The sequence below is a fragment of the Labrus bergylta genome, chromosome 7 (genome assembly GCF_963930695.1).
Source record: "Labrus bergylta chromosome 7, fLabBer1.1, whole genome shotgun sequence".
Classification (NCBI taxonomy): domain Eukaryota; kingdom Metazoa; phylum Chordata; class Actinopteri; order Labriformes; family Labridae; genus Labrus; species Labrus bergylta.
Window position 1 is genome coordinate 18,618,013 of NC_089201.1, and position 13,215 is coordinate 18,631,227.

General features: G+C 41.4%; 1 protein-coding gene across 10 annotated transcripts in view; it reads left to right on the top strand.

Moving 5' to 3' along the window:
- Nucleotides 1-13,215, top strand: part of LOC110004817 (inositol hexakisphosphate and diphosphoinositol-pentakisphosphate kinase 2-like) — a 56,760-nt gene that overhangs the window by 27,728 nt on the left and 15,817 nt on the right. For 2 of the 10 annotated variants that reach the window (XM_065956949.1, XM_065956951.1), the window contains 11 exons: nucleotides 445-627; nucleotides 1,736-1,877; nucleotides 2,054-2,277; nucleotides 3,221-3,348; nucleotides 3,510-3,624; nucleotides 4,287-4,394; nucleotides 4,497-4,613; nucleotides 5,735-5,875; nucleotides 6,101-6,233; nucleotides 8,426-8,572; nucleotides 11,484-11,546. In XM_065956949.1, the coding sequence (XP_065813021.1) occupies nucleotides 445-627; nucleotides 1,736-1,877; nucleotides 2,054-2,277; nucleotides 3,221-3,348; nucleotides 3,510-3,624; nucleotides 4,287-4,394; nucleotides 4,497-4,613; nucleotides 5,735-5,875; nucleotides 6,101-6,233; nucleotides 8,426-8,572; nucleotides 11,484-11,546 (1,501 nt within the window). The remainder of the gene's footprint in view (nucleotides 1-444; nucleotides 628-1,735; nucleotides 1,878-2,053; nucleotides 2,278-3,220; nucleotides 3,349-3,509; nucleotides 3,625-4,286; nucleotides 4,395-4,496; nucleotides 4,614-5,734; nucleotides 5,876-6,100; nucleotides 6,234-8,425; nucleotides 8,573-11,483; nucleotides 11,547-13,215) is intronic. The other 8 variants (XM_020660321.3, XM_065956953.1, XM_065956956.1 and 5 more) reach the window with 6 other exon arrangements.

A 13,215-nucleotide genomic window follows, 5' to 3' on the forward strand; every position in this document is an offset into this window, starting at 1 on the left:
ATTTTTCTATTGATACAGCTGAAGTTGTTGTGAAGATAGAGCCTGACATACTGTGCTCTACTGAGATCTAAAATCTGGCCTGCATTGCAAATTATTCTTATTCTGTAATTATCTGACTAATAGCTTCTTGATTAATTTGTTTGTCAGTATTATGTTTACTTGCAAAGTCCAAACTAAAAAAATATTAAGATTTGAGCCATGAAAAGGTAGAAAATCTGGGAGCTGATAGCCTAGTGGTTATGTTGGCCGCCCCATGTACAGAGGCTATAGTCATCGTAGCTGAGGCTGTGGGTTAAATTTTGCGTCAGCCCTTTGCTCTCCTCCCAATACTTTCTGTCTCTCAGCTGTCCTATCTAATAAAGGCAAAAGGGCCCAAAAAATCTAAGAAAAATACAAATAAAAGGTAGAAAATCTTTACATATGACTTTTCTCTGGTCTCTGCAGGGGCTGCTGGCTCTAGAAGGTGAGCTGACTCCGATCCTGGTCCAGATGGTGAAGAGTGCCAACATGAACGGACTACTGGACAGCGACAGCGACTCTCTGACCGACTGCCAACAGAAGGTGAAGGCCGGGCTGCATGAAATCATGCAGAGGGACCAGGATTTCACAGAGGACGACTATCAGAAGGTATGTGGCAAACGTGTGAGCCAAAATGTAGAAAATCTTGATTTGATAAGATAACTCGTACAATGTGTTGTTTGTCTGTAAGTGTAAACAGTTCTTTATTCTTGAAATATTTCAGCTTTACAAAAGATTGTGAAAAAGAAGTTATGCAATTCTCTTTCCCATTGTGACATACTTTCCATAAATAGTAGTTGTGGACACGTTTGGCAATTGAGCTGAAACTGGCTGAGTAGTAAAAGATATAAATTGTCAGAAGTCAGTAAATGGTAAAATAAACTCCTTCCTTCTCTTAAGATTAAGATTTACTTTTATTGATCCCCGCAAGGTGGAAATTTCAGTTTGAACACACACATGCAGAAACAGGAGCCTATGGACATGCACTAATGGAGAGAAGCCAGAGTGACGGAGCGGCCCACGGCGGGCGCTCCTTAGCTGATGGTGGGGAGGGGGTTCGTGCCTTGCTCAGGGGCACCTCGGCAGTGCTCAGGAGGTGATCTGGCACCTCTCCAGCTACCAGACCAACTTCCATATTTGGTCCGCACCAGGACTTGAACCCGGCGACCCTCCGGTTCCCAACCCAAGTCCCTACAGACTGAGCTACTGCCGCCCAAAAAAACAGTGTCATCTCTGTTTGTCTTCTGATGTATGATTTCTATTAGAAGCTTCTTGTCATATTAGTGAATTAGTCTTAGCCTCTAATCAAAGTATTGTTCTTATTTAGAGCATCTGTCTAGTGTGAGAGAAATTTCTTCCAAAATAGGAGAATTTCTCGTTCTCTTAAAGAAATATGAACACGGTGTGATAGTCAAGCTCACAGTATCAACATATCAATGAAAAAAAATGTTTCAAATTGGGAAACCTCCTGTTGGTAGGTCATCAAAAGGACAGCTTAGAAAATCATGAAGGAAAAGCCAGTTTCACAAGGATTAGTTTGTCAAAATTCTCTCACACTAGAAGCTTGAATTTCTAACTTTGCCAAAATGAGTCCAGAATTTAAAAAAAAACTCTTTCCAATGCATGTAGTGGGGATTAGTTTATTAGAGAAGTCCTTCCTGAAAGCATTATTTGCTGTGTTGTGGAATCTCTTCCTTCTGTTTCCATTGCCTCCCAGTTGGCGCCTACTGGCAGCCCATCGCTGGTGAACTCGATGAAGGTCATCCAGAATCCAGTCAAAACCTGTGACAAGGTTTACGCCCTCATCCAGAGTCTTACCTCACAGATCCGAAAGAGGCTCGAGGACCCAAAGTCTGCAGGTAGTTTGAAGTTGTAACACCTGGCTCTCTACACGGGGTCAGGATTACAATAGAAGAAAAAATATCTCATCTGTGTTTAAGATACAAATGGTCAAATCTGCAATCAGGTGAAATGTCCTACATGTGTTTTATTACCAATATTACATGCTGATTGGTCCTCGTGTCCTTTTCCTCAGACTTGCAGCTTTACCACAGCGAGACACTGGAGCTGATGCTGCAGCGCTGGTCCAAACTGGAGAGAGACTTTCGCATGAAGAACGGACGCTACGACATCAGCAAGATCCCGGACATCTACGACTGCATCAAATACGACTCCCAGCACAACGCCTCTGTGGGACTGGAGGACACGCTGGAGCTGTTCAGACTGTCCCGTGCCCTGGCTGACATAGTCATACCACAGGTCAGTGGGGAATATTGTTATTAGGCTTTGCAGCACATTTCAGGGTGTTCTCAGGCTTTGCCTTGCATGGTCGAACTTTGAGAAGAGAGCAGGCTTTTTACTGCACACATTTGAAAGAAGGATTGGTTATTTTGTTGTAGTGGAATTTACTGGAAGATTTGTTTGCCAGAAAGGAAAAACGGAAAGTTAAATGATTTCCTAAGCCGTCCAGATTAGTCAGAGATGTTGACATCTGGGTCATGTAAGGCTTTCTGCACTTAGAGCAGCTGTGACTCAGTCGGTCGTCTCCCAAACGGAAGGTTGGTGGTTCGATCCCAAGCTCCTGCAGCTAACCCAGAATTGCTCCTGCAACGTTGGTGTATGAATGCATATGAGTGGGATTAGTTACTTCTGATAGTGACTCTACATAGCAGCCTCTGCCATCAGTGTGTGAATGTGTAGGTGTGACCTGCGGCGTAAACGAGCTTTGAGTAGTCAGAAGACTAGAAAAGAAATATACACGCTCAAGCACATTTACCTTTGACCATTAACTTAAATTAAAAAATGTATTGCTCCATATTGTGGTCATGAAACCAATCTCACTATGAACATTAAATCAAACTTTATTGATCCCTCTGGCAAGATTAAAGTGGCAATATAAAAGACAGTAAAAATCAAAATTCTCTATAAATTATGACTTAAAGAAGTTTTTTTGGAAAGTGTGTGTACTTTGGAAGTTTTTGACTTTTTAGATTTTCCATGAAGTCTCTAGTGCATGAATGTGTCACCTTTTTATCTGTCTTCACTGTGATGTGAGAGAGTTTGAGAAGTGCTCTGCATGTTTCCTCCCGCCCCGAGATATGCTCAGTTCAGACTCCATCTCCTCCTGACCGTGATAAGCAGATTAAAGAAGAGTGTGAAAGTTCAAACAGCCTGCCTTTCCTTTCGATTTCATCTCTACTAGGAGTATGGCATCACCAAAGCGGAGAAACTGGACATCGCTCAGGCTTACTGTGTCCCTCTGATGAAGAAGATCCAGCTGGACCTTCAGAGGACCCACGAGGACGAGGCCGTCAACAAGCTGCACCCCCTGTGAGAGACAAGCCGCTACAAAGCGCACACAAACGTGTTTACATGTATATATTTAGACTACATGCACATATACAGAGTGTGTTTGTGTACGTTCAGCCACCGTCAATGGTGCTGTGTTGACTGATTAAGCTCTGTGTCGTTTCCTGTCCACTCGTGTTCAGGTATTCTCGCGGTGTGATGTCTCCAGGTCGTCACGTCCGCACGCGTCTTTACTTCACCAGCGAGAGTCACGTTCACTCCCTGCTCAGCGTCTGCCGCTACGGAGGCCTGCTGGATGTATGCTCTCATTTATCATCTCTCTTTTCCTCTAAATCACAGAGTTTAATTTCTGTATGTCTTCTGATTGTGATTGGCTGGAATAAAAATATATCAACAGATTAATACTAGAACAAGTAGTTGCAACAGCTTCTAGTAGGTCAAACCCACATGTCCAATAAGGTGTTTGTGATGTAAATGAAATACAACACAAGATGGAAGGATAAATAGACTCATTTCCATTAGAAAGATCTTCCTAAATGTCATTGCAGTTTTTGCAGAATGATTAGGAAACTCCACTCAAGACTATTTTTAGCTGATTTTTTTCTTAGGATGACTTTTTAATAGCAACATTTGTGATTTCCCAACTAAGGCATGTTAGTATACAGTTATAAACAATCTCCCTAACAGCAATGAGCTGCACATTAACAGAGTTCTGCAATGATTCGGTGTAAGTAAGTAAGACTTTATTTATATAGCACTTTTAAAACACTTTTTGGGTTACATGAAGGCTTGTCTGCAATAGATCGTTGAACCACAAAAAGTGAGTTCTATGTTCATGAAAGTTTTGACACAGAATTAATACCTTGTTGTACATCATTATAAAGGTTATGAGTTAACTAAAATGTTGTTTCCATATGTCTACTGTGTGTGTGTGTCCATGTTTCGTGTTTATGTATCAGGAGGAGAAGGACCAGCAGTGGAAACAGGCGATGGATTATCTCAGTGCTGTGTCTGAACTCAACTACATGACGCAGATCGTCATCATGTTGTACGAGGACAATAATAAGGTCAGAGCTGTGGAGAGCCAGAAGTCATTCTGTCATTTAATATTCTGTCGTTTCACTGCAGCTTTATGTAGAGCTGTCCTGATATCTCTCTGTGGTGTTCAGGACCCCTCGTCAGAGGAGCGCTTCCACGTTGAGCTTCACTTCAGTCCAGGAGTCAAAGGATGTGAAGACGAGGAGAACGTACCTCTCGGGTTTGGCTTCCGGCCAGCCTCATCGGAGGTGTGTGTCTGCTTCGTTTCTCTGTCTGATGTCATTTCATGGTCCTCAGTGTGCAGAATTCTTCTTTAATATTTAGAGAACGAGCGACTCAGATAAAGTAGAATGTCCACTTACATTGCTTTGCTGGATATGTCTGACAAAATACAAAGATAAATCAGCCACTTTCTTTTTAATGCACAAGAGGATGCGTAAAATTGCTGATCTGTATCTGGAATGAGATGAATACTTTAGGCAGTTATCGCTGTATTTTAGTGGTCATCTGGGCTGCCTGTCTGACACTCTGCCATTTTTTTGGGAGAATTGACAGTGCAGGGCTGGACCTGAATAAAACAAAAGCTCCCTTGTTGATAAGTTGTTAATTTGAATTACTACCAGAGGGGACTTTACTTCTTCTTTGCTCTGCTGACATGCATCCCAAGTTTAGCCGTGCTACATTGTTGCAAAGGTAAAATAATTCATCATTAATATTCCTCCACTTCTTTTCCATATTTTACAAAGGTTCAACCTGGAATTTGATTTGACATACCAGTCATCTTTGTTTCACAAACAAGAGCAGTCCGTAAAGCACACAGCTGCTGGATGTACAAGACAAACTGAGATGTTTGGTTAGACCTGAACTTAGTTTTCAAAGTAAAATACAATAGACAGAATCAGAATCAGCTTTATTGGCCATGCCTGCTTACACACACGAGGAATCTGTCTTCAGTGAGCTGAGCTTTCAATGTACAAAACGTTTAACATTAAATATAAACTTAAAATAAGCAAAGGCTAATATATGCAAGGCTAAAAACTCAAACAGATATAACATGGACATAGTCTCAGTGCCATCACCCTTTGGTTTCTTAAGCAGAGATTTGAAGCCTAACGATTGGTCGCCATATTGGAAATGCTATCTCCCTCTATCTTTTAGAGATGTGTCAATGAGAAACAAGCCGGCTCTGTTATGTGAACGTCTGGATCCGGCTCCGGTTTGAAAACTGGTTCCCTCTTTATGTTGTTGTTTATTACATATTAGAAAAAAGGGATGACAGGTGGGTTTCCTTGTCTGTGCATCTGCATGAGTCTCCATGAAAATAATACATATTTAAAAAATGTCCAATTTGTGCTCTCTTGATAATCAGAATGAAGACAAGAAGCCCAATCAGGGCAGCCTGGAGGACCTCTGCCAGGACCAGACAGACCAGGCAATCCCTATCTCTGAGCCAATCAACATTCAGCGAAGATCCCCCATGATACGCAGCCGCAAGACGGGCTCTATGGAGGTGCCAGGATATAGTATTGTTTTTTTCATGAAGCAATGCTAGAAATATGAAACTAGACTGGGTGTTTCTTTGTATTTTCTGCTTTAGTGCTTCTTTAGTTTAGTGTTGTCTTGTTCTTTAATGTCAAAAGTGTCATGGTTATAAGTGAATGGGAAACTTCAGATCCCTGATTTTCAGTAGCAGCCGTCTCACTCTTAACCCCCTGGTCTTCATGGCCCCGCTCAGGTCCTCTCTGAGACCTCCCCCACCCAGTCCACCAAAGGCTGCACCTCCCACCGACTCTTCCCCTCCGTGTCGCGCCAGTCTCCTGAGATCAAACCAACCAGTGGCCTAGGTGGGCACCTCATTCCTGGTGTGTGTGAGTGTGTGTGTGTGTGTTTTCTGAATATGTGTGTGTGTGTGGAGAGAGATAGTTTATGCCAACAGACACACTGACCTCCCAACACATTTATCTCCAGCTGTCATCACTGATCTTCCCCTTCATCCCAAGCTCCCACTGTGACTTCTCCCACACCCTCTCCTACCTTTCCATGTCTCCCCTTTTATTCCTTTATCTGTTTTTCTTTCCTTTTTGTTTCTTTCCATCAACCCCGCCTCTCTCTCTCTCTCTCTCTCTCTCTCTCTCTCTCTCTCTCTCTCTCTCTCTCTCTCTCTCTCTCTCTTTCTGACTGTCACATAGCTTCCACCTCAGCTTAGCAGACGCCAAACAGGGTCAGACTTCAAACTATGCAGGTGAGAGGTCAGCGGGGACAGATGCGTTCACAGCCAGCTGCAGGCTCTCTGGTGTCACGTAGCGTTCAGGGACATGCAGATATCCCTGTTAGGTGATAAAGCGACAACAGAGAGGACATATTGTCCCTGTTTTTATCTTTATTTCTGATGTATCTGCAGGAAATAAAACCGACTGAATCACTGATGAATGTCAATTTATCTTAAAGTAAATGATATGATAATAATAATACTTAAATGCAGAAAAAAATGAAATTACCCAAAGCTATAATCCGTTAATAAGCTATTTATTTGCAGCGTTCTAGCCGTCTACATGCACTGCAGTTTAACTAGCTTTTGTTTCTGTGTGGTTACACCTTAACTATGATGAAACCATCCACCAATTATTTTATAAATATCTTACAGGTTGTGCTGAATTAGTTTACTGGCAGAACTTTGCGCGGAAACTTGAACAGCTTAAACTTATTTAAATGTGTTTTAAAGTTAGGTCAACCTCTACCCTAGTGGAAAAAAACCCTTGAAGGACTCCTGTATCGCTGTGTGCACTGTTTCCACTTCTCCTCCAAGAACCCGCTAACACAAGCATGAAAGCTTGCCGTCTAATTCCAGATGTGTGGAGGAAACCATAAAACCATTAGTGTGAGAACAGGGAGAGGAGTCACTGTGTGGAAACAATTTCTGTCACATGACGTGTGCTTTGAACCAATCTCAAATGAAACTACCTCCGTACTCACAGACAAGTATTCAGTACAGTCGAAAAAGTAGACAATCGACAACTAGACTGAATAGATTTGTGCAGGAGTGTGGACATTTATTTTAAATCATATTCACATTTAAAACCCTTTTAAACAGTTTAATAGTAATATCAGGAGGGCAAAACAACACAAGAAAAGAGCAGGAAAAAGAGCAGCGTGTGGCGCAGCGCTATATCTGACCTAATGTGCTAATCAGCCTGTCACTCACTGCTTAATTAGAGCGAATCTTAATGCAGCGGTTGCTTCTGTGTTTGTGCAACATCAAAGGAGCTCCATGTAAAGCCTCTGGGTATTCTCTCAGTGGAGCCTGTTGAGTGTAGTAAGTGTGAGGCCGCTGAGTGATCCCTGTCTGTTCATCACCAACACCAACCACAGTAGCTGCACAGTTCACATACAAGAGCGTCAGGTGTCAGGGACGACCTCTCTGCTTCTCATACCCTCATACTGTTTATAGAACAAAGACATGAAGAGCAAACACTCACACTGTTTTAATGTTTTTGTTCTCTGCAATCAGCTAACATATGCATTGTGTGTAAACTCGATATTGATTAAGAATGAAATATATTAGAATTGGCTGAAAACTTTAAAGAGTCCATGCACAACAGTAGTCTTAAACAATCCCTTTTCCACCCACTGTGGGGTTTTGTCTCGTCTCTGCTGCTTCCTGCTTACAAAACACACTTTTAGTATGAACTGATGCACCTTTGTTTACACATACACACTCTTAATGTACACATGCATAGGTCTCGCACACTGTTGTGAAAACCCTGTAGCATGTTTCCATTTCCAGGCAAAGCTCCTGGCTTTTTTTTTTTCTTTCAAAATGTTGCAACAAATCATTTTTTGACTCTTTTAACTTTAATAATAAACGACATAATTTAAAAAATGGAAATGGCTGAAGTTACAGAGTTTTCAAACAGGTGTACATTTTTTTTAAATGTACAGACACTCATGTCAGAGTCTGCTCATAGCAACAGTTTGTTATGAATAATGGCATGGTGTGTATTAAAAACTAACCCTCACCCCACACACCCCTCCCCCCCACCCCGGCTCCTCCCTCACACAGGCTCGCTCTGCTCTGGGCTCTTCAGTGCCTCCGCCCTTGGGGTGTCCTGTAGCGCCCCCAACCTGCGGGACTACGTCCGCACGCACCACCACCACCGAAAACCACCTCTGTCCCCCGGCAGCCTGCCGTGCCAGATTGGCATGTTTGGTATGTTCACACACAAGGCGGGACATTTCATCTCCTGTCTCTTTTGTGGAGGTCCCCAAGCTCTCTTTCTGACTTGAAAAAAAAATTAAATCTTTTTTCTTCTTATTTTTGCAACTTTAAGCTTTTAATGAGATTTATTGGGCATTCTGTATTTGTCACTTTTTAAAAATCAAAGTGACCTTTTTTATGCTTTGTTTTCCAAAATGATTGAGTAATTTCAATCTGTTGCATCACCTTTCCTGAGTGATTTATTATGCATAATAAGGGCACTGATTTGACAGCAGAGTGATTAGCTGTGCAGCTATTGCTGAGCATGCAGCCTCACAGCACATTGAACTGTGTGGTATCCTGCAGCAATCGGTGATCAATGTTCCCTTCAGATCAGCACGTCCACTCTCTGATAACACCACCGTCTGCTTGGGTTTGAATGAGTTGAAGTGTTCTCTCTCTCTGTGCATGTTGTTTTGCAGATCGCACCACATCCTCTCTCTGGGAATTTAATTTCGTAATCCTCAGTAAAGTAATTTTTGTGTCTGGAAGCCAGAAGTCTGACTGTCTTCATTAATCACTATTTACGGTAATCCTTACATTAAGAAACTCAGCCGGTTATTTGGAACAGAAATACTTTCACCACTCAGTAATCCACCTTTAAATAATCCCCAGTCGCATTCCTCCTCCACACAATTTTCCCTCAGTCTCATGTTGGTAATGGTGAGTACAGGCAGGTTGTTTTTGCAGCCACCAGGGGTCCTTCGAGCAGGTTGATTCATCTCATACATTTGGATTAAATGCCATTCAAAGCCGTTATCTCATAATTTTCTTTTATGCTTTCCAAAGATATATATGACACATCCTCAGGTGAAGTCAGCAGCAGCAGATACATTTATTTGGATGCATTTGGATCTTCAAAGCTGCAGGGATTTCTTATTCCCACTGTAGGTTTTAAAAACACGAAACTGAGCTGTTCAGTTCATCCACCGGGTGTCACTCTGTGAGTGCGAGTTTACTTTGTGCCAGCAGGTAACAGATGCTTTCTTTCTCATTTGTGTTACATCATGTTCAGCTCTCTGAGACACAGGTGAGGGTTTGGATTGACGTCAACTCTGTTCATTTGAAGGAAGAGGAGGTGGAATCAGGACAAATGTTTTATTAATTTTACTGGAAAAGGGAATGAATGAGTGCTACAGTACTACTGTCAATTTAAAAATTAATTAATTAGATTTTTCTGAACTCTCTTAATAATTTATCATTATAATGTATACTTAAGTGGATATTCTTGCAGCCAGGAAAAGGGACAAAGCTCAAACATTTTTTGCATTTCTACTGTTATCGCCTAAAGGAACCTACCTGTAAGATTTAGGTAACTAATGACCAAAATGGAAAATAATATGTATTAAAGTGGATTAATAAGTGTATGATCCCATATAAAAGGTGTTTTGTTATCTTAAGTTGAGCCATTCCACTTACAGAGTCCTTCATGTTTAACTGCCACGTTTCCTACTGCAGTTTGAGAGAAGCTGTCTTCAGTATCTCAGCGCTACATGCCACTAAATCCATGCACTGGTTCTTTAAATTTCAGGGGCTAGTTTTACCATGTAATTCATGACATCAAAGCAGTTGTGAGGAAGTTATTTGGCCTTTGCCTTAAGTGGAGAAGACGTTGCATAGAGTCTTGAATGTTGTCAGAGAGCATGTAGATGACATGCAGCAAAGAGCGGAGGGGTCAGAGTCGAGGCTGAGGTCACTGAGTAGAGTGTGATCCCGTGTTCAAGGGGAGATGGGCTTATTGAGCGCTAAGCTAACTGCTGCGTGAAGTTGTTTTTTGTTTTTTTTACCATTCATGGGAGATCAAGTAACTGCCCATTTACAATTAGAACGGCAGCGTCTTACAGCCAATAGTATCCCTTTCACTGATCTCATAGCATCTACAGTATTATACTGTAAACAATATCAGGAAGCTTTTAGTGAAATGGTTCTTAGAATCACAGACGCATTGTAGAGCATTTAAATGAAAAAAAGTCAAATATTTTCAGGAAGAGGTTGGTGAGGAGACCTAAAAGAGAGCTAAAAGAAGAGAGTTTATAAAATGGTATGACCCAGGGGTCTGTGCCAAGACACATGATTTTTAGTTCGTTTTCAGTAGTTCGTAGGGGGTTAATTTCTTACGGGGTTAGATCGTTGCAGTGATGAACACCTAACCTGTAATGAAGCAGGATATGTCTGGGTAGAGATCAAACTGTAGAGAGAAAGTGGCAAACTGTTACATACAGTCTAGATTTCACATTTAAAATCTGTAAAAAAAAATTTATTGTTGGAATCAAGCAAACAAAAAAAACAGTCCATGTGTGAACTTCAGAGGTATAAATACAGATTTGTACCTCTTACATTACAACAGAGCCAGGCCGGCTATCACCCTGTGTCCACATGTAAGGGCAAATCAGGCTCACCCGCTACTGTGTGTAGCCTCATGCGTACCCTACAGCCGTAGGACGACTTACATTTTAACAGTTTCCTCATCTAACTCACAGCAAGACAGCAAGTGAGTGTCTAGAAAAGAGTCCAATGATAGAAAGAAAAGGGAGGTGGGATTCAGAGTCCAGCATCATTCCTCTTGCATGTTACCTGTTCATAGAAAACATCTATTACTTACCTCATCCCCTCTTCAACCTTTCCATTCACTTTCTCTGTCTATCTTCTCTTTGTTTGTTCAGCGATGACCCTCATTTTCACGCACGTTGGTTGGCAGATGGATATTGATGTATCGACAGGCCAACTCTCTCTCTCATCCTGTTTTTCTTTCTCTCTTTTTTTTTTGTTTTACCTCTTATTTCGATCTTGTACAACCAAACAGGCTGGCAGACACAGGAACCAGCAGTCCCAGTAACACCAGTTACCTTTCTTATCTCCTCAGAGCTGTTCTCTATGCCTCCAGTAAAGAGATTTTCTGTGTCGTTTGCCAGGCATCCGACCAATGGTATGTCTGCTTTTATTCAAGTTTATTTCGAAACTCCTCCAGTTTTTTCCTGTTTATTTTGCATGACCTTTATGTTGGGAAAACATTTCATGTGTTTTCTATTTTTATTTGGCGTTTGACTGCGTTAATTACATTAAACGTCTCCCAGATTAAAATGACCCAAATTGAAAAGAGTTTCTGTTTCACCGCACACTTTTCGGTGTTTGTTGTTCCTTGTGTTGATTTTGGCCTTCACACCTCTAACACCACCTGCTCTGCCTGCATCTGTTTTAATTTGCCTCCCTGATCCCGCTGTTCTCTACGGGTTGGTTTCACATTGAATATGTGGATTACAACTTTACCTTTTATTAATCATCATCAATGATATATCACTATGGGAATGTAATCAAATCTTTTTACACATCATACATTATCCTCACCAGCACTCTTTGTTCTTTGTTTAAATCGGGAACTTGTTTCAAAATCTGACAGAGATGAACTTTGCTGTTTGTGTTGTGATTTAATTATTTGTTTACGGTTTCTCAACTTTGTAGCCACACACACAAAAGGAGTGGTGTGTTTTGAAATGAAATTATTCATTTAAAAAAAATCACATGCAGTTGCTAAATGGATGCAACAATACAGTCAGCCCATGGTTCAATAAGTACCTCTTTTTTTTTTTTTTTGGTCACAGTTTTCAGTTAGATTCTGACGGCCCGGGTGTAGGAGTGGGTTTGTTTTGTGTTGGTATTCCATTGTTAGATGTTTTTGGCTAATTTTACAGGAACAGCAAGGGGTTAAGAAAAAGGCTATTTTTTTTAATTCCAAATCTATTTATACACTTTCCAAGTGTGTGTGGTATCGTCTCAGTAACAAAAACCCAGCGTTTAAGTAGTGCCAGGTTTAAAGATTTGGATGAGTGGCTCAGAAACGTGTCTGGGTTATGCTGTCTGTACACGAGACGTCACATGCTGTTCAGGGTCATCTGTTGTGTTGAGACAGAGTGATGAACAGCATCAACATAATCCAGACATCTGGTTAGCAATATTGGGCTCACATCTATCAGAGGTTCAGGAATACAATTTCAGATCACTGACCCTTGATGTGAGTCTTCTGGATGCACACATTAGCAAGAGATTGAAAAGTATATTCTCCACAGCAACTTTAAAGGTGATGTTGATATTACAGCATGTTTTCAATAACCTCTAATCCCCAAAGAAAATCACTTATTGCTCGTTTTAGGATTTTTGGCACTTCAGGCAATGTTGGTGTTTTATAACAAATAAACAAGCAAAAATGTCCACAAAACATTTGCATCATGATGAGACCGGAGTCTTTGGGCCTCTGGAAAGAGTTTTGGGCTTCAGGGCTGTTGTGTCATCAGTCGAGCCCTGCGATGGTTTGGTGCCCTGAATCTTAAACACTATTTACTTTTTTTGAGAGATTGTTTATGTGTCCCTTTAAAGGAAGAATGTGCAACGTTTTGATCCAGTAGATGTCGCCCTAGAACACCAGCATGAAACCAAAACAAACTGCTATTTGGCAACACCTCCGCTATTCTGAACCCTCTGCTCTCCTCCAGCAGCAAACCTCCAACCCCTCTCCACTCACGTTCGCACGAAGGAGTTATGAATTAGAACGCACCATAATTAAGCATCATTTAGAGCAAGCGGCCAACAAAATTGTCCTT